General features: G+C 37.1%; 1 protein-coding gene across 1 annotated transcript in view; it reads left to right on the forward strand.

Annotated features, from left to right (window-relative positions):
* LOC103781274 (arf-GAP with SH3 domain, ANK repeat and PH domain-containing protein 1-like) overlaps positions 1-21,010 on the forward strand; it is a gene marked incomplete at both ends in the record, with an annotated part of 63,491 nt that overhangs the window by 4,649 nt on the left and 37,832 nt on the right. The window contains 7 exon segments of the mRNA XM_008948983.1: positions 5,293-5,438; positions 12,081-12,155; positions 12,430-12,479; positions 13,146-13,275; positions 14,023-14,108; positions 14,885-14,960; positions 15,807-15,893. Of these exon segments, the coding sequence (XP_008947231.1) occupies positions 5,293-5,438; positions 12,081-12,155; positions 12,430-12,479; positions 13,146-13,275; positions 14,023-14,108; positions 14,885-14,960; positions 15,807-15,893 (650 nt within the window).

The raw sequence follows: 21,010 nt of genomic DNA on the forward strand, positions 1-21,010 counted from the left end.
TGACCTGTCTGTCTCCTGTATGAGGCTAATCCCTCTTTAGTTTCCTTAGTTCCTTTTAGTGTCTTGATGAGTGAGAAACCTTCTCAGAAATCCAGACAGATCCCCACATGCTTTTTGATCCCCTGGGGCGGAAGCTTTTTTAAACAAAAAATTCTGTTTAGAAAACCAGTGTTTCTTGTTCAGCATTTTGTATTTATCCCCATGTCCACTGACTCTATTCTGCAATGTAGTTTCTGCAAATCTGCCTGAGGAGTATATAAGCATTGTTACTCTGCTGGTGCATACTTGGATTCTCAGTTCTCTGTGGAGCTCTTATTAAAAATAGTGATTAGATTTGCTTCTCATTCTTCCTGTAGTGTAAAGGCTGTTATAAATGAGGCTTTGCTTTTCAGCTCTATAGTTTGCCTATTTGATTGTTCTGTACGTGGGTCTAAGTGACTTGCCATTGCTCATTTTGTCACCTTTGATGAATTCTGCTGTTAGCACTTAAATTTGGTATAAATCCTCTGAAGCAGAGTTGGAAGAGAATTCTTCCATGAGAACATCTTCAAGCACATCGGTGATGAACACTGATGCAAAAAGAAGTCATTTACCTTTCTGGGCTGGTTTATCTCTCAGTGTTTTGATACCATGATGATTTAGAGAACTTTGCAGACTCACTGAGATGCTCCTTGCTCTGGAAATATTTGAAAGGGGCTTTTACTACTTTTCCCTTCAGCAAATCAGTCCAAATAGGAATATGGTGGTCAAATATTTTTTCTTTTCTATTATTTTTTAATTAGATTTCAACTTTGTGAAGGATGAAAGGAGAAAGGATGTTTTCTTATTTCAAATAAACTTCTTCTGCAATCCTCTTTAAGCTTGCTAGGTTTTTTGATTTTTCTAAAGTGTTTCTGAATCTTTTTTTGTGTGTATTTTTCCATTCATAAATGCAGCTTGGCTCTGACATGGGTTATTTTTCCTCTGGCTACCTGTGGAGCAAAGTCATTTTATAAGTGCAGCATAAGAGTAGTTTCAAGTTGGTCAGGATTCTGAATCATGACGCTTCTTTTTTGGACTTAACCAGATAAGCAGAAGTAATTGGGGCTGTTCAGTCTGGAGAAGAGAAGGCTCCCAGGTGACCTTATTGTGGCCTTCCAGTATCTTAGGGGGGCCTACAAGAAAGCTGGGGAGGGACTTTTTAGGCTATCGGGTAATGACAGGACTAGGGGCAATGGGGCAAAGCTGGAAGTGGGCAGATTCAGGCTGGACATGAGGCAGTTCTTCACCATGAGAGTGGTGAGACCCTGGAATGGGTTGCCCAGGGGGGTGGTTGAGGCCCCATCCCTGAGGGTCTTTAAGGCCAGGCTGGATGAGGCTCTGGACAGCCTGATCTAGTGGGAGGTGTCCCTGCTCATGGCAGAGGGGGTGGAACTGGGTGATCCTTGTGGTCCCTTCCAACCCTGACAGATTCTGATCTGTTTTAGCAGTGGACTTACTAGTGTTAGCTTAATGGTTGGACTTGATGATCTTAAAAGTCTCTTCCAACCTAAAGGATTCTATGATTCTAATTCTTAATAATTCAGATGTTCTTTGGGTTTCTTTGAGTGTAATCTGACTATAATCAATAACAGGAAGAAGTCATGTTTCTACGTTTTTCTTTCTTCTGTAAACGGTTTAACTTTTTTGTTGTTGTTCAGTGTTTGCAGGGTAATGTATCAGAACAAACTGTTTTAGACAAAGGAGGGTTAAGGCTAGTGAGTGCTGCTGTAGGCTGCATTGGCTCCTTGGAGCTGCATCTTCAGATGTTTGTATTATTTCTCCTTAGGCCACAATCCCTGATATACACATCATAGTGCATATAGAAGTAAGAGATGTCATAGTATTGCTGTGTACTGGGCCCTACCAGAGTTTTCTCAAAACAAAGGTGAATTCTGTGCCAAGTGTTTCTCACAGTTGAAGGTGTGGATTGTGGTGAAGATAAAGCTGTCTTTCAGCTCAGCAGGTCTCACTGTTGTGCCTGGGCTGGTTGCTTTATGCTACATCTGTCACTCTGTAGTGAGGTCCTCCAGATGTGCTCAGGTGGTGGCTGCCTTGCCAGCTCCCGTCAGGGAAGGGCTGATCAGTGAGGCCCCTCTGAAGGGAGCTGCCTTCATCAGTGGGTGCAGAGCCCATCCTCACTTCTCCATGATTCTGGCACCTGAAATGCTGGGGTCTGAAATCCGAGCCCCCGAATTAAGGTTGACATAGGGGTGATTCCCACAGCCCTTCATACAGAGGGGGTGAGTTTGCCTTATAGCTTCCCCCCAGGGTGCGGCCGGCCCTGCAGGGAGAGCCAGAAGGGAAATGAGCCCCAGGGGTCCCGCATTGAGTTGACAAAGGTCAGGTGTCTGCTTGGGGATAAAAGCTGGGACCACTTGCAGGGAGTCAGGAGTGTCTGTCTGTGGAGTGCACTCCACAGAGCTTCCTGGTTCAGGTCAGACCTCCTGACTCTCCCTAGAGCTGGGCCCTGGTCTGTTTAGACCTTTGTGAACGCGGTCAATCGGGTGAGAGTTGTCATGTGGGCACCTTTTTCTTATATGTTTAACTGGCTGGTCTGGCTGTTTCCCATGCCAACTATGGGCAACCTCGGGTCTCTGTTTGTACCACCTGTTGTGGGCTGAGTCGTGTTGTTTGTGGGATCATTGGGGGTGGCATCGATCATGTATGAGCTGGTTGACCTGTTTGTACCCCCGGCGGTCATTCATATCGTAAACAAAAATGTCTGCGTGTTGGTTCCTCTTCCTGCTGGTGCTATCATTTTTGTTGGGCCTGGTCATTGGCAAAACAGCACCTCTTGCGGAGCTGCTAAGGAGGAGCATGTCTGCCTGGGGAAGCTGTTCTGTCTTCATCACAGTACCGGGCTTTGTTTACAATACTGAGAAGACGTGGGGCAGTTCTGGAAGACAAATGTTGTCCTCTGTGTGTCTTGCTGTCAGCGTTTGTGTCTCACTGTTGAGGGTTAGTAAAGTCCTTCCTGCAGTACTTGTATCTGAGGGAGTAACATCATGCACAGCATAGTTTTCTTCATGCAAAGGGACTTCTATTAGGCTGCTAGGAAGTGATTTCTGTGTTTGCAAGAGGCTCCTACAGGGAGATTAAAGCACGCTCTTTGCTCTAAGCATGTTGTCTTTCCTACATTGCATTTTAGCATAGGCAACATTGCAGATGGAATTTTTTGTCTATGTGCCTTTAAGACCAAGCTTAGCTCTTAAACAAAATATTTCTTCTCCTTTTACAAGATGTACATTCATACTTACATAAAAATTGGAAAGTTTATTACTGTTACACATTACATGTGTTTTGTGTGTTTGTGTGTGGTAGTTACAGAAATATTCTTTTTACACTGTAATCAGAGCCTCATTTCTAGATGTAGATGTTTTGTGATCTGAGACTCTGGAGAATTTCCTATATATTGTTCTAGGACAATGATCTGCTTCCTGCTTCCTCCTCCTGACTGGGAATGTGCTTTGCCTTTCCACAGATAAAGGAAACAGTCTTCTCCAGCTCTTTTTCAGTGTCTTTACAAAATTCTTTCTGAACATGCTGTATGAAACAACATAGTGCTTAAAATCAAGATGCTCAGAATTACCATTGGGTTAGAAGTGCTTCCCAGGCAAGGACAAAGGTTCCAGCTTCTAGCAGAATCTTTGTTCCACTATCTTTTTCCTTCACAGTTGGGTACATTTGAGCTTTACTACCTCAGGACTGCATAAGCCAAAGCTCCTTCTGAGATAAAATCTTTTGAGTATATTTATGCAACAGCTTTTACATCAAAACAAAATGCATATTTTAGTTCTATATAGTGGTTTCCTTGGTTTTAAGGCTGAGCTATTTGATTAAAACCATATGCTTTTGGAACAGTTTTATTAAAAACACACAGTTTGAATTACAACTCTGTATTAACATATGATTAAATATTTGGCCTTTTGAAAACCTCAGTGTTAATGTCTCATTTTAGAATGTAACTTGTCTGATGTGTGGGATTTGGGTATTTTTTTTTTGTAAATAAGCATTGTGACTTTTTTTGTCTTCTAATAGGTTTTCACTTTTTTTGTTGGAGCTTTAGTGCACTGTTGTTTTGAGTACCCATAATATCTTAGAAGCATTATCATTTAGCTCTTATCAGCTCCTTGTTAATGTCAAAGTAGATTCATGCATTGTGGGACATTATTTGAGCCTTATTTGAACCTTAAGGCATCTTCTTCTCCCTCACTTTGTAATTCAAATGCTCTCAGGCAAGATAACAATTTGATGGATGTAAAACTTTCAGGTCTTTTGGCTAAAAAAATGATACCTATTGTCAGCTCTTCTTTCTCCCCTCTTTTCATTGCAGAGAACTTGCTCTAGTTGGAATAACTGTCCTTTTGTGTTTGTGGCTTAAAGAAAAAAACATAGACTAGGAAACTCATTAAAGTGAAAAGCTGATTTCATTAATAAAACAATATTCCTCTAAGAGAGATGGAGGTGATAAAGCATGTCCTGAAGGGCTGTAGGGGCAAATTTTCTATTTAGAGATGCTAAAATGGAAGTAAAAGAAAATATGCAAACAGATGTCAGAAAGGAGAGCGATAGAAACAAGAAAACATTTCAGACACAATATTCTGTAATTCAGAATTTCCTTCATCCTTGAGTTAAGGGTTTGACTCTTTCACGGGCTTGAGTTTCATCTTCTTGGTTCTGACCTGTCTGCATGTCCAGTTTGCTGTCAGAGACATGGATGCAAGGCTTTGGCTGGGTACCAGTGCACGTTCCATTCTGGGGGGTGACAGAGTTCTGCAAAGCAGGAGGAAAGGGAATCTTTGTAAGTCAGGCTTCTTCTCTTGAACTTGCAGTCAGAGTCTGACTTGGCCTCTTTAGTTTTATATCTGATACCATTGATTTTTTTGTTCTGTAGAAGTGTCCTGCATTACAATTTAGAAAAGTTTGCATTACAGTAGACAATTATACATTCCTGTGTTGTTTATGAAATGGGCATGTGTATTTATATTGTTTGATTGACCTTTTATTGATCTTATTACTGTATTAATAACTATGGAGCTTTTTTGTTGTTATATTATAAATTTGAGTTGCTGATTTAAAAGAAGCACTATGTCAAATGCTAAATAGTTCTTTTTAATATTAAAAGTATTGTAATTTTCCATAATTTAATTAACTTGTGGCTATTTTTAATTTAATGTTTATTAGTTGATTTGTCGCTATATTGCAATACATAAGCTTAAAATAATGTCATTTTATGAGAAAAACTTTCTGATTTCTCTTTTTTCTTTGCAGATCATGTTCAAAATGAAGAAAACTATGCACAAGTACTAGATAAATTTGGAAGTAATTTTTTAAGTCGGGATAATCCAGATCTGGGCACAGCTTTTGTAAAATTTTCCACCCTTACGAAAGAATTATCAACACTGCTGAAGAACCTGGTAAGGAGTTTCCAGCTTCTCTTGGTTTTTTAGTTTTCCAAAATAAAGTACAATAAAACAACTGAATGATACTGATGATAATTTCAGAGTTGCTTTCATTTTTTTCAAAACCCAACATAATAATTTCTTCAGAGATTTTCTTTAAAGGATGTTATTACACACTGGCTGTGTTTGATTGTTAATTGACAGTTCAGAAGAAAAATATAAATGTTGAGACATTACTTGAGGCATCATTCTGAAGTGATTGATGGTGTTACATAGCTCTTCTTGTAGACCTTAATTTTAAATCATTCCCTCACTTGAAGTCTTTACAGTTAGAAACCAATGACATTAGTTTAGGTTGTTTTGGTTTACCTCAAAAAGAGAAACTTACACTTTTTGGAAGAAAAATGTCAATCTAGAGACCATGCTTAAATCGTGTTAATAGTCCATTCTGGCTGTGGTCTACAAAGCATCCATTGCTTAAGTACTAGGCTTATGAAGGTGATTTAAAATTTTGACTCATCTGAAGTTCCTCTCAGGCCTTTTACTTGTCAAAGCTGTAGACATAGCAAATATCTTTGAACACCAAAAGTAACAAAGCCACATTTCTTCTGAAATCATGTTTCATGGATTTGATTGCTTTTGTTTTCAGAAAGTGGTAGCTTCAGTTTTCTGTTCTTTCTTATAGTTGGGCTTATCACCAAGCTTTTTAGGTGCATGAAGTATAAATAATACTATAGACTTTCATTCCTAGGGCCCCTAGCACAAGCACAACTGCTTTAGGTCACATCAAAGGTCCATGTAGCCATAGCCGAGCTGCTTTCTGAAATAGCAATTCTATTTCTTTTGAACATGATAATTTATTTTTCCTTGATTCTTGTATCTTACAAAAAAATGTAAGATTTTCTCTATTTTTCCCCGGAATTTACAGATCGCTGTCATTCTTGTGGCCCTTCCTCTGTTATGTTTCTAGCTGAGTCTTAGTTGAGCTGACTCCATGACTTGGACTGTCCTTGTTGGTCCTTTCTGTATCTTAGTACTACTGTAGCCCTTTCTGAAATAAGGACAGACAAACATGAAGGTAGTTCACTTTCTTATTCCGTTTTCTGAAGGCTGGTTGCTTTATGTTTTCTGAATATTGACATGGTGCTTTTGAGGGATTCTGTGTTGTAAATCAAGACATTTTTTCCCTTGAGACATTTTTCCTTGATTGTTATTTCATAAGCATGATTCTGTATGCATGTTTTTCTCCTCATGTATCACTTTAGGTTTTTCAGCACAGACTTCAGTCTTTACTTTCATTCTCTCCATGGTAAATATTCCAAAATTCTCATGCAACTCTTCATACCTGGCTTTTGCTTTACTACCCAGAATAGCTTGGTCTCAGCAGACATTCATTTGACTCCTCTGAGATGCACTTAGAAACATCTCAGGCTGCACATGGCCTCACAACACTCAAAACAGGGTGTCACCTCTGACCTCTCGTGCTTGTACTTATTTCTCCATTCTGAGACTTGCCTCTTCTTCATCACCTACTTACTCATCTAAGGATATCACTCTTAGCCTGATGAAGCTTGCTTTCTTTAAGAGCTCTGCTCTGGCCTATTCATAGATGTGCAAAGGATCTGCATTCCTCTGTAAAGACTTCTGTCATCCTGGGTTATTTTGGCCTCTTTTAATCTTAACTTAGCACACAATTAAAAATAATTATTTTAAAATATGTGTTAAAGTGCAGTTTGAGGACAGTTTGGAACTAGAACTCAAGTGTGTTGGAAGCTCCCTGGACCTCATCATTCCTTGCAGGACTTACACAGAAATTTTTACCTTTGAACTGTCAAGCAAGAAGTGGAGTTTATTTATTTATTTGTTTGTTTGTTCATTCATTCATTTAAAGTAATGCTGATCAAGATGGAAAAACTCATTTAATTTAAGAAGCCACTTTCATTCAGAACAATGTTACACTATTTTAGCTAGACTAGGAAGCATTATCTATCTAAATTCTTGTTGACAGGATTTAAAATATGCTATTCCCTAATTCACTTTATTCAGAAGTCTCAAATAGACAATGAGTTGACTTTACAAATATCTTAGTGTTTTAAAACCATTTTTTTTTCCTCACCTTTCTTCTCTCTAAGGTAGATAATTCTGCTTTGCTGACCCACTGTTCTTAAGCATCATTCTGATTAATAGAATTATAATATTGAAGCAGTTGAGGCCCAGTGAAAAAGCAGCTGAGAGGATTGTATGTCACTGGTAAAGCCCCACACTAGGTGCTGAGGCTTGTGTTAATAAAATTAATGGAAAAGTTGGTAGTAGGTATTAAGATGAATGGCAAGCTAATAGGATTTTTTACATAGAGCAGATTGTTGTTGCCTTATTTAATAAAAGGACAGTAAAATAATGAATTACTTTTAAAGACAGGAGGATGAATAAGGAATAGAGCTACACGGCAGGCAACCAAAGAAATACTTCAAAAATTTGGATCCATTTTCATTAAATCTTGTGAACTTTAATTATGATTCATTAAGCATTTTCCTATGAATTGTGATGTTATGTGTATTTCATGAGGAGGGTACAGAATAATCTATTTTCTTCTTTGTGAAGGACTTATAGAGTGATCACTTAGAGAATGATTTTCAGTTATTGTGATCACTTGCTATGAAGTAAAGCCAGCAACTTGTATTTCATATACAGCTTTTGGAAACCATAATTTTGGAATGATTCCTCTGCAGACAAGGTCAAGAATAAAAGCATAGTCATTAATCATTTTAACAAAAACAAATAAGTCACTCTGCAAATTATACTATAAACTGTTGATCTTATCACTAAATATAACATGAAACTTAAAACTTACATTTCTGAGGAGCTGTTGTTGTTAAGGTTGTCTTATAAGAATTGACACACAATGACCACTTCTGTAACATTTAGTAGATTTAATTACATTGTGATTGGCCATTGTCAGCACTGGTCATTTTCAGCAGTCTTGGAGTGTCCCTCCAGAATCAGTTTCTCTGCTTTTTACTTCTACCTCCTCTCCTGTTCCAGGTTTCATTCTTTCTGTAGTAGTTCACTATAATGGTGCCTTAGAAAGCTATATGAAGATCTGTGTTTGTGAAACCAAGTGTGTCAGTATCTTTAAAGTGATCTAGATGAAATTCTGGAATAATATTTGGAGCACTTGCAGATTACTTTTCTGTTGAAATTTTGTTTGGTGCTTGGCTTTTTCTAAATGTTTAAAGCCTGTTTTTTTCTACCTCCCTTTCTTGTAAATATCCCCAGCTAATCTTTGTGGGCAAATATTCACAACCCTCCCCCCCCAAATTATTGTATGTATTTCCATCTGGCAAAGTTTCTTTGGTGTATTTTACTTTAGAGATGAGACTTTTCATTATCAGATGTGTTTGGAATTCATCTGTGCTACTATTTTATCAAGTCTTCAACAACAGAAGACATGGATCCAAAATCTTACCATATTGGAGTAATACTCTGCTGTGTAGTTGGGTTTTTTCCAAGCTGTCGTACTAGCTGGCCACTGTTCAGTTCATTTCAAGCCAAGTATTAATGGCTTGAATTGATTCTCCTTAATGGATACACTTGGAAAAATGAAAAGAGCTACAGCATTGTGCTGGTTTTTGTGCCTGCCCTAACAACTACTTTAAACCTGCCATATCCACCCATATTGCAGAAATATGTGTCCTCTCTGGTTTTATGAACTAGGCTGGGACTAAAATCTTCTGAATATTCTTTCTCAAAATTTACAATTGAGATCTGAACTGCAGCTTAGGTTATTAAGTGGAAACTGATTAAAATGGTTGAGGATGAAAACAATAATACCTTCTCTTTAATCTGTGTATGGATAAAGTAGGTATTATCTTAATCACTTGTTGGCTTAATATGCATCATTCTTTCCATTCTCCAGCAAAATTTACATAATACTAAGGAGTTGTTAACTGTGATGTATTGAGATAAAAAGCCAACAAATCACAAAATGGCATAATGCTCTACACTTTCCCTGTCTCCCTTTGTTCTTATTATGATATAATATTGTCCGGGGGTCCTGTGCAAATGTTTGAGCTAAGTAGGAAGAAAAATGGAACTTAGCTCTTTAAATAGAATCAAAGCTTAAGACTATTTGCTATAAACTCCTTTAGTGAAGCCAGGTAAAGAAAGTAAACCTTTTAGGGTTTTAATCACTAAAAGTGATTGCCTTTTTTTTTCTCCATGCAAAATCAGTATTTGAGCATTAATTCTATTGTAGCAATTAAGGAGAAAATCTGTTCTCAGATCTTGATCTTCTAAGCTGTAAAGAACCTTTGTTCTTTATTCATGTTGTTGAGCTGCAGCCTCAAACAAACAGTATGTTTTAGTGGCTGTTCTTCAGCTTGCTTTGAATACACTTTGAATATAAGAATTTGTATTTTTAAAAAATACAAAATATTTACACATGAAATAGTTGACAAGATTGTCTTGAATGTGAAGATAAAAAGCACGTGTCAGGTTTTCTGAATTTGAATCCATCTCATATGAAGAAGAATCATGGAATCATAGTGCAAGGGACCTTCAAAGGTCATCTAGTCCAACCTCTGTGCAGTGAGCAGGGACATCTACTAGCTCAGGTTGCTCAGAGCCCCATCCAACTTGACTTTGAATGTTGCCAGGGATGGGGCAGCTACCACCTCTCTGGGCAGCCTGTCCCAGTGTTTCACCACTCTCACTATAAAAAAAATTAATTCCTTATATCTAGTCTAAATCTCCCCTCTTAGAGTTTAAAACCATTACCCCTTGTCCTGTCACAGCAGGCGCTCCTAGAACATCTGTCCTCATCTTTCTTTTAAGCCTCTTTGAAGCACTGAAAGGTCTCCCCAGAGCCTTCTCCAGGCTGAACAACCCCAGATCTCTCAGCCTGTCCTCGTAGGAGCAGGTTCATCCTGCATCAGTTATGATAGCTGCAAGCTGTCTAGAAAGAACAACACTTGCGGGGTGGCTGACAGGCATTCAGGTGATAATTAAGTAGCTGTGTAATAACCTGTGTTCCAAAGATCCCTCCTCTGCCGTGCTGAGAGCAGAGTGTGCTGAGAGCACGCTGCCTGCCCAGGGGTGGTGCAGGGGAAGCTGGAGAGCTGTGCTCCATGGGACTGCTCTGTGTCTCTGGGAGAGCCATGGGCACCTGGACTGTGCTCCAGCTCCAGCAGCAAGTTTTGGCAGTCATCTTGAGGGGACCTACAGAAATCCTTTTTGCCCAGGATATTTGGGGAACAAATCAAGCCTGGTTTTTTATTTTATTTTTTTGTTAAGGATGGATAGTGAATCTAATGAAGGAAAATCTGGTATTTTATATGTAGTGGATGTAGTTCTTGTAAATATTGACATGATCCAAGAAGTTGCTTGTCCTGGTTCTTAAAACAGCAGTGAATGAACACAGGTCATGCCTTGTTCCATTACAACTTTATTTTATGCCTATGAGGAAAGTAAACCAGGACACAAGAGTGAGATTTTTTTTTCTATTTTTTTACATGTGTTTAAAACAACATAATGTCATTTTTGAAAAATTGCATACCTAATTTTTCAAACATGTCTTTTGACTATACAGAGAGTTTGTTTATGGAATGTAATGCTTGGAGAACCTGAGTGAACATTTTGATATTGTCATCTGTGTGGATCCTGTGTTTCACAAAAGACCCTTAAAAATTAGTTTAAAGGACTAAAATTTGATTAAAAGGTGTTATAGGAGAGGGGATCTGGGCCATATTAAAAACAGTAATGTAACACTTGCCAGCTCCTTTGGTTTACAAGCAGAGGATGTGGTGTCTTGCAGCCTTTATGTCATTCTCCCTATCCTTCCTTAGCAAGTAACTGAAGAATTCATGGAATATTTTGGGGGAGAAGTGAAGGGAAGAATGAAGTAGGAGAGGCAACAGCATTTTCACCAGACTGGCATAATAAGATATGCTTCTCTTGCCTGTGATGGTGACTCCCCAGGAACCACACACATCCTACCTGTTCAGATAGGATCACAACAGTAGGTCTTTTACCCTCAGGCTGCCAAAGACAAACAGAACATCTGACAAATGTGTAATCAAACAGACATGGACTTAATGAGGTGAAATTTAAGCTCTTGAAAGTTTAAGGAGATGTCGAATTTCCACACTGGACAAGGAAAGGAACAGTCTTCCCAAATAGTTGTGGATAATCAAAGAGATGATGCTTTTTGCTCCTTTTGTTTGTGGTTGAATTAACACATGCCTTGCATGATGCCTGCCTGTGGCACAGCAGGTCCCTGCTTCTCACTCAGGAGGCTGTAAGAACCATAGTTTCCAAAACCTCATTTGCTTCATAAATAATAAAATATTAATAATAATTCCCAAATAATAAAAGAAGTAGTATTCAAATGGGTGCTTTGGGAGACAGAAGGTTACCTTCAGATGCTTTCAGAGCTTTCCTTATGTACTATTTTATAATTCTGGTTTTATATTGCCCTATAAGTAAAATTAATTATAATAAGTGCATGTTTATTAATTCTCAGACTTGAATTTATGTTTAGTTTAGAAATTTTGAGGTGATTGCAACTTTACTAGTGAAGTTCAAAGACTTGGTGGCAGTAGTTTGATCAGATCATGCTAAATCTTTTTGAATTACAACATTATAATGTTTTTGTTTCAGCTCCAGGGTTTAAGCCACAATGTTATTTTCACTTTGGATTCCCTCTTAAAAGGAGACTTAAAAGGTGTTAAAGGGGTAAGTGCTAAAAACTTAACTTTTTAGTTAGGGAACTGGTTTCTGGTTCAGCTGCATTGTAAGATTATTTCTTATATTAGCATCCACTAATATTCTGTGTGTATTCTGTCTCCAAAGAACAAATTCAGATTTGGCATGACTCTCATGCTTCTTTAGAATTTCACTGTAAATTTCTGTCTTAAAACAGTATTTTTTGTTGCTATTTGTAACTTGATATCATAACTCCAAACTCAAAGTTTTAAAAATGTTCTAAGAAAATTTCCTGTTTCCTAAGGACCTAAAAAAACCTTTTGACAAAGCCTGGAAGGATTATGAAACCAAATTGTAAGTATTTTTCTCCTTCCTTTTTTTTTTTTTTCTTTCCCCTCCTAGTCCCTAGCTATGTGAATGTGATCAAGGCATCTCTTCTGTGGATCCCTCTTCTGCACTAATAGAAAGAAAATATTATGTGCTCTGTGAAGTAGTTAAATGACTGCCCAGTGTTTCTTTAGTGTAAAGAAGGTAGTGCTTAGATACTGAACATTGCAAAGTAAATTGTGTCATTATAATGATGTGTAAATGCCATTTACACATTATTATAATCATATACATAAAACCTGTCAATAGTAAGTAATTCTGCCATTTTCCTGCCAAGTCAGTAGGTTCTTTATGCTTTACACTGGAGAATAAAGGGCTGAAGGGTATGGATCACATCATATAGAAAAAATGAGGTCCCGTCCCCCACAGGTAGCACACAAACTAGAGAAAAGAGTCAAAGAATGGAAGGAAGGAAGGAAGGAAGGAAGGAAGGAGGGAGAGGCAGTTTCATGACTCCATTACTTCTGGTCAGTGGAGGGAAAAAATAAAAAAAAAGGATTTTGTGTCCTAGAGGAATTCATCTTCAGAATAGCTTCTTTAATATTTCCGGATTATTTCTGTTTTCTAAGTGGTACTAGATCACACAGTAGTAATTAAGAAATTCTCTAAAATGTTTTCTAATTAACATTTCAGTACAAAAATTGAAAAGGAAAAAAGAGAACATGCAAAACAGCATGGGATGATAAGAACTGAAATAACAGGAGCTGAGATAGCAGAGGAGATGGAGAAGGAGAGGCGGCTATTTCAGCTACAAATGTGTGAAGTAAGAAACAAGTTTCAGCTTTTAATAATGACACCATAACTTAAAAGTACCTTGTGGGCCTTACTTAGAGGTGGTGAAATTTCCTTCATTATTCTGTGGGGGTGGAGGGAGGAAATTGTTTCGGTGTTACATAGTACAACAATGTAAAGATAATTATTTTAGCCAAAACTTGGCTTTCTTTTGTTATACTCCTTTGTTTTTAGATTATTATGCTGAAGTTCTTGAGCTGAAAATATACTGTGGAAGTATTTGTCAATATTTTTATGGTTGACAAGGTCAGGAAGTATTTTTTGATATCTCTCTTCCGACATGCTTCCTGAAGCCTTATAAAATGTCTGATAAAGTGCTAGTAATATGTTAGTTCTGTAAAACTACTGTTTATATTAATAGTTCTCTTTATTACATTTTAGCAGTGATGAGTTTAAATTCTGTGGTACTTCTATTTTTAGAATAGTTCAGTAATTACTGCAATAGCATTTAAAAAAGGGACATCTTCAGACAATTGTAAAAGACAGAATGTCTTCCTGAATTTGTCTTATGTTTTAGGTTGTTTGAATTTCTTTAGGAACAGTCAAACTGTTACCTGTTTTCTAATTTGCTTAACTCTGGTGGACTGGTTGCTTGTGAGTCAGCACCCAGGCCAAACACAGACATAATTAGTTCTTTGAGCAAATGATGTTTTATTGATTGAAAACTGTTGAAGGATCTGGGGCATGATTATAAACATGTTTTTCACTGTCTATACAGTATCTTATTAAGGTTAATGAAATCAAGACAAAAAAAGGCGTGGACCTTCTGCAGAACCTTATTAAATACTATCATGCACAATGCAAGTAAGTGCAATGCTTTCAAGTTTTAGTTACAATTTTATTTTTTACACACATCTTTCTTTCCCTTTGTTATGAACTTATTTTGGTTACGTAAGGAATGTTTATCATAACTGTAATCTGCCAGGTGCCTGCAAATTCATCTTTTTGGGCAGTAGTCTTCCAATAGAGAGTATGACCATGAGTGGGGCAGGGGAGTGGTGAAGAGAGAGGCCAAGGGAAAACTCTTGCTGGTTGAGTACAAAAGTCATTTCAGTTCCCAAGCCATTGATCTGGAATGTAATTTCTAAAATAGCTTGTTTATTTTATTGAATAGTTTCTAAGTTTTTTTTTTTTAAATGTAAATTTTAAAACCATTGTAAAATCCAGTAATTTCTCTCATATTCCTTAAAGTGGAACTGTTAAAATGTGACCTTGTCATCAGTAGAGCCGTGGAGGCAAACATGCAGGAACTTTTAGTTACATTAAATACAGGAAAAAGATTTTAGAAATTATTAAGGGGAAACATGTTGACTAACAGTGATAAAAATAAGCTAAGCTATATTCTCTCTAATTTGACATTTGTTAAAGTCACAGTGATGCATCTCCACTCCTGAAAGACGTTGTCCTTAGAAACTATTAGGAAGGGGGGTTTTGTTGGGGTTTTTTTTGATTGTTTGTTTCTGAGGATAGGAGGAGTTGGATATAATTCAGTGGTTTTGCTGTTTTTCTCCACAAGACAATCTACTTTGTGTTATGAATTCTATGTATTTCTGAGAAATCACAGCTATTTTTCATTATAGTTTCTTTCAAGATGGCTTGAAAACAGCTGATAAACTCAAACAATATATTGAAAAGTTGGCTGCTGACTTATATAATGTAAGTTTACTTATAAGTACTGTATTGTCTAAAAACTAGAAATATTTTGTTCATATAAATACATTTTAGATCTGACTACCATGGTGTTTATTTAATTTGTATCTTATAAATAAAAAGTGTATTCTTTGAAATTTGGCATATAGCTAGGCTGGGGAAGAAGCATCTTGACTATCTTAAACTTTGTAGTCTGTTTTTACATTTATTAGGAAAAGTAGCTTTCATTCTACTACTAATTTAATGTTGCATTAAAATAAAACTAATTTAAAGTGGGAATCTTTGAATCAGATTATATCATTAGCACAAATTTTATCTGCCACTTTGATTTTTCAAAACCAAACTGCTTGATAATAGCACCAGAGTTTTTAACTTAATTAACTTGTGATGTTCCTTGAAGGCAAGTGACAGTGTGGAATCAAAGCCCACTTGACACCCAAGTGCTTTGGTGTTCTTTAATAGGAATTGCAATAATCCTATTTGTTATAGCAGTTAGTTGCTAAATGAAACTTCATTTTCATTCCTCAAGTCATCTGTCAAGCTTATTTGAGTTACTTAATATTTCAGAGACTAAATTAGTTTCATTAGATATAGTGAACCATTAAAGAGTAACAGAACAGAGCATGCAGAGTTGTATATTCTTTTGAGCTTGCTTTTCAAATAGTATATGCATAGAAGCTGATTACGTAAGAATGGACTATACCATGAGAATAAACTCAAGTATTACAGAAGCACAAAATAGTCGAGCTGGTTGTTCAGATAATGTACATCTAAAATGGTATATTGGAGTGCATAAAAAATTCAAATTACGGTTGCACCCAGAAAGCACATAATAGCAATCTCTTTCCATAGATAAAGCAGACACAAGATGAAGAAAAGAAACAACTTACTGCTCTTCGTGATTTGATAAAATCTTCTCTGCAGCTTGATCAGAAGGAGGTAAATAAGATAGATGTTCTTGGAGATAATGTGAATGTATGAATTCTGTATTCAAAAATTGGTTTAATTGATGTTCAATTTGTGTAGTTTTTGGTTCAGAAGAACATTATGACAAACCATATCAAGAATGTTTAGCTACATACCAACAAACCATAGTTTTAGATTAATTTTCTGTTTTCATTTTTTTCTATGAAATGAAATTATTCCTTTTTTTGTGTCATTTTGTAGTTTTAGTGTACTATAAGAACACTTGTAATGGATCAGATAAATGCTTCACCTAGCCCAGTGTCCTGTTCTTGACAATGATAAACATTCAGGAAAAAATATAAAGGGGTGGGATGTGCACTTCTTCCCTAGGTCATGCCACCCTCCAACCAGATTATCCTCAGGATTTTCCTGACCTAGGTGATCCTGAGTAAGCCAGAATGAGAACTGGAGCCTTGCCTTTATGTATGGTTTCTGTATTACCCTTCATCTGCTAACTCCCATGGATTTTGTGCTGTGGTTCTACTTCTCAAACCCCTTATACTACTACAAAACGATAAGGAAGAAAATTTGTATGTTAACCAGACAGCAATGGCTGAGATAAGGCAGTTAAAAAGAAAACTACATCATCAATGCACTGGTATCAGAAGTGAAGGGTGAACATTTCATGTCCTTTGCAGATATCCGGGAATGCTCCTCGAACTAGGAGGTAGGGTATAATGGGTATCACAGCTTTTACCTGAGGTAGTCCTGTGGCTTTTTGCAGATCATAGAGCTCAGGGGTCAGAAATATTATTTGTTATTAAATATGAACTAATATTATTATTAGTTTAATTAAACATTAGGCAGCATTCTGCTGCATATATATGATTGTCCACATACGATAGGACAGTATTGCTAACATCAAACCTATATAAGAATATACTTTAAATCCAGATGTACTGTCAGCCAAGTTTCCAACAGCAATCAGTCATGGGTGTTGAGGGTAAAATGCAGGGCAATAAACACCAAGAATACCCTCCCATTAGTAGTTTGACCATCTCTGCAGTCTCTCCACCACCCTATGGACTTCCTCTCGTGGAATTTGTGCAGTTGTTTTTTGGAGCAGCGTAAACTACTGACTTCAGTTGCAGATGAGTCTTTCTCACCATCACTGCATCTTGTGTGGAAAAATCCTTTTATTTGTTTTGAGCTTTTAGATCTGCATACCCAACTCAAGATGGAAGTGCTTCTGAATCTATGGTCCATCACTGGCTCATTTCTGTTCTTGTTTTTTTCATACAAGTCCTAACATTGACTTGCCTTTTGACTGCTGTTTAGTGCAGAGAAGGTGGTGTGTAACATTTAATCAGCTGTGAAGCTATAACCACATCATTCCATTTCTGAATCTTAATAGTCAGCTCACAGTATCTTGGTTTTTCCCCTCTGCATCACTTTGCATTTGTTTATGCTGTTCTTCACCTGTCATTTGTTGCCAGGTTACTCACTATCATTAGGTCCTTGAGAATTCTTCAGTCAGCCTTTCATGGGTATCCTGAATAATTTAATACCATCTAGCAAACTTTGACAGTTTACTGTTCACCCTTCCCCAGATTGTTTTAGTGTTAAGACATCACATGTGCTGGCACAGCTCTCTGTGACACTCATTTGTTGGTTTCCTGCTTTTAACTTGTTAGCTCATCTGAGGACTCCTGTAGCAGTGCAATTCTTTCCCTTTCATAAGGAGCACTAAGTGCCCATTGAACGCCCTTTTAGACTGCTATCACTTGGATTTTTCCATCTGCCTCTACTTACTGACTCCTTTGGAGGACTGCAGGAGATTTTTGAGACATAAACTTTCTGTACCAAAGCTGCACTGTTTTGTTTTTTTTTTTTCTCCAGTGTGTACAATACTAAATGTACTTTTTAAAGTAGTTTTCATTAATCTTTCTTATGTGGTGTGAAGCTTACTAATCTCTGCTTTCCTGGAATTATTCTGGAACTTCTTCAAAAATAGGACTTTAGTAACTGGGGCAACTAAGTATTTTTATGGTGTTTCGTGTGGTTTTGTAGGTAGCACATTGTGATTATGGCTACTCTTTGTAGGTAAATGACTTGAAGTTCGTAATTTAGTTCAGGTGGAATCACAATTAATAAGCAATGATTGAAGAGCTATTCCTTACACTGTACTTTTTTTTTTTTCTTTTTTTTTTTTCTTTTGAATATTTGCCCTTGTGTGCTTTTGTAATGTAGATGTACATTATATAGCAGATAAACCTTGGCCTGAAGGCTTTCTCTTTCTCTATGTCTTTAATTCCATTATTCTGAGGACAACTCAACCTTATAACACACTGTATATGGTTTTTAGAATTTCTCTGTCACAAATGATGCCATGAATACTACAAAGCACCTTTTAAATTTACTTTAAGACCCGCCAGCTCTTTCTAGTACTTGGTTTTCTCTTACCTCATAATCTGTGCTGTTAAGTTGGGTTTTTTTCCTTCCATCTCCAATGCATACATGGACCTACTAGATCTTTTCCATAGTACTTACAGAGCTTCCCATCCATGCATTACATTAGTAACCTCCCTGGTATCTGAGTCACTTTGAACATAACTCATGCTCATTCATCTTCATTCCCAAAAGTTGAACAGAGAATATTAGAGAATATTTCAAGAGCTATTTGGAAAGAACTTTAAATTCTAAAGTATTTTTATGAGTTGATTCCCAGCACAGAGGAATAAGACCTGCTCTCTTCTCATGTACCTTTCTCTACCACAACCTGATTATCTGTGAAGCAATGAAAAATACCTCCCTCCCTCCTGGCTGCTGTGTATGTTAAGTTCAAGCTACCTGGCCATCAGCCAGTTCTCAGAAACAAAGTAGGACAAATGGGTGGTTGTTCTTTGGTGCTTTGCATTGTACATACATGGCTGCTGCATACAGTACAAGTTAAGCTTCTGAAGTTGTTCACAGAGTATTGTGATGTGGAATAAGTAAATGAAATACTGTTTGATGTTTTGGTTACCTATTTCCTGGATATGTAGTAAGAATTACTGTTTTAATGGGAAGTAACCTAACTTAAAATATTAAAATTAAATAATTCTGAAACTTAGGTATCTGTTGTAATAAAGTGACTTCACAGGCACCAGCAAAATAAACTACCCTGACTTTGATTATAGTCTAGATAAAGCCTAGGACCCTTGAAAAAACTGTATGATTTATGATTTCAATATAAAAGTTATATGTTAGTGTTTGGTATGAAAAGAATTGAGATTGTGTCTTGGAAGAAGAAGAAGCAATATTGTGATTCTCACATATTAAAGCAAATCATAGGAGAGAGAAAGAGAAGGATCAGCTGTAATGAAAGAATCCACTATTTTGGATAAAGTAAACATCTGATCACATTGATGCTCAAGTGTCTCTTTCAAAGTCAACGTGAGGACTTTAACTCGTGATTCTGCTACATTACATGAGTCAGAGCATAATGATGCTGGCAGGTACTGAGGAGCTGCATAAAACAATGCCTCTGTTAGTCAGTCAGTGTTTTAATGCTAAACAAGGATATCTTCATTAGTCATTAGTGAAGTGACAACAAAACTTGAAGACACATGGCCTGAGTTTCACTGGTGAGCTCCCCATCATTGCACATGTCTGAACCTTCAGGCAGGTGAAGCAGGGCTACCAAAAATTACTTTGGCAGGGCAGCAGTTTGAAGGAGTCACACTGAGGCCCTGGTTGCACGTGGGTCGTGGTTTAACCTCAGCTGGTGACTGAAGGCCTGCAGGTGCTGCCCACTGCTCCCCCCTTAGGGGAGAACTGGGAGGTCAGGAAAACAAAGCCCCGTGGATTGAGAGAAGGGCCATTTAATAGAACAACACAAAGAGAGGGGAAGCAACAATAATATTGATAATACTAGTGAAATAATAGATAAAGGAAGGGATAATAAACCACGTATCCGAGATGCAGCTCTCCCTGCTCCAGCCAGTTCTTTGCCTAAGAATTACCTGATTTTGTAAAATGTCGGTGGTTTATAGCTTTGGGGAAAAATATTTTAAGTCATTTAATTTTGTGTAAAGCATTTATTTTGTACGTTGAAAAATGCTGATATGTGAAGAGGCTTAGATTCTAAAGTGAACCAGACAGTTAATACAGGCTTCTTATTCCCTATTTTTCTATATTAATTACTGGTACAAATGTAACTTAACAACTTTAGGTTGAACATAGCTAGACTTTAGAACCACATTTTGTGTCTGTTTCCTCAACTATTTCTTTACATTTTTGTTTGTTTCCCCAAATCTGTAGATGATACATCCCTTGAACAGGAATGGTATCTCATTACTTTCTTTCTTATGCTAATATCAATAGGACCCTGATTCCAATGGGGGCTCAAAATTTATTTATAACAAATTAGCTGCTTAATGTGATGGTGTAAACACATAGTGCTGACAGCACAGTGCACATAGGAGCCTCTACGCTGCTTCCAACCAGTTTTACCAAAGCTTTTCTCTCTAAACTCCTCTGACAAATTTATTACAAAATGAAAAACAGTTGCAAAGACCCTGAATAAACTAGGAGGGAGTAATCTTCAATATGTGTTGGTTGTGGTATTTGTAAGAAACTGCTTTGAAAGAGAAAGGGTTATTGCCAAGGGAATAATTGAACTTCCCATTCATTTGGATTTTTTTTTAGTGTGGGATTCTGTCAAATGTTTTGTAGGTAACTGTTGCACAGCTACATTTAGAACCACATCAATGTGTCCTTGATTATACTTTTTTTATATAGATTACAAAAATTAAAACCTAACTTTGGGCCTGATCTTTTTCAATGGAAATTCAGAGTTAGTTCCAGTTTGGTGGTAGAGGATGCAGTATAGCTATCAATTCAAATTGCTTACATGTAAAAGCCTGGAAGGCATTTAGTAAAAATTGATCCTCTTTTTACCCTAGTTGCTTTTTGAAGCCAGTGTCAGCTATGCAGGGTTGCACAGAATTTTCCTGTGATATATGTTACTTGAGAAAAAAGCACCAGTGTGCCTAAAAAAGTAATTCTTGCCTTCTTAGTGTTGTTAGAAAGGGGGAAAACTGTTTTACTAGGTGTGGGGGCTATAAAATTTATGTTAGAGGAACATGTTTTTTAAATAATTCTTGTTT

This window comes from Merops nubicus, unplaced genomic scaffold, assembly GCF_000691845.1.
Source record: "Merops nubicus isolate BGI_N331 unplaced genomic scaffold, ASM69184v1 scaffold11241, whole genome shotgun sequence".
Classification (NCBI taxonomy): Eukaryota; Metazoa; Chordata; class Aves; order Coraciiformes; family Meropidae; genus Merops; species Merops nubicus.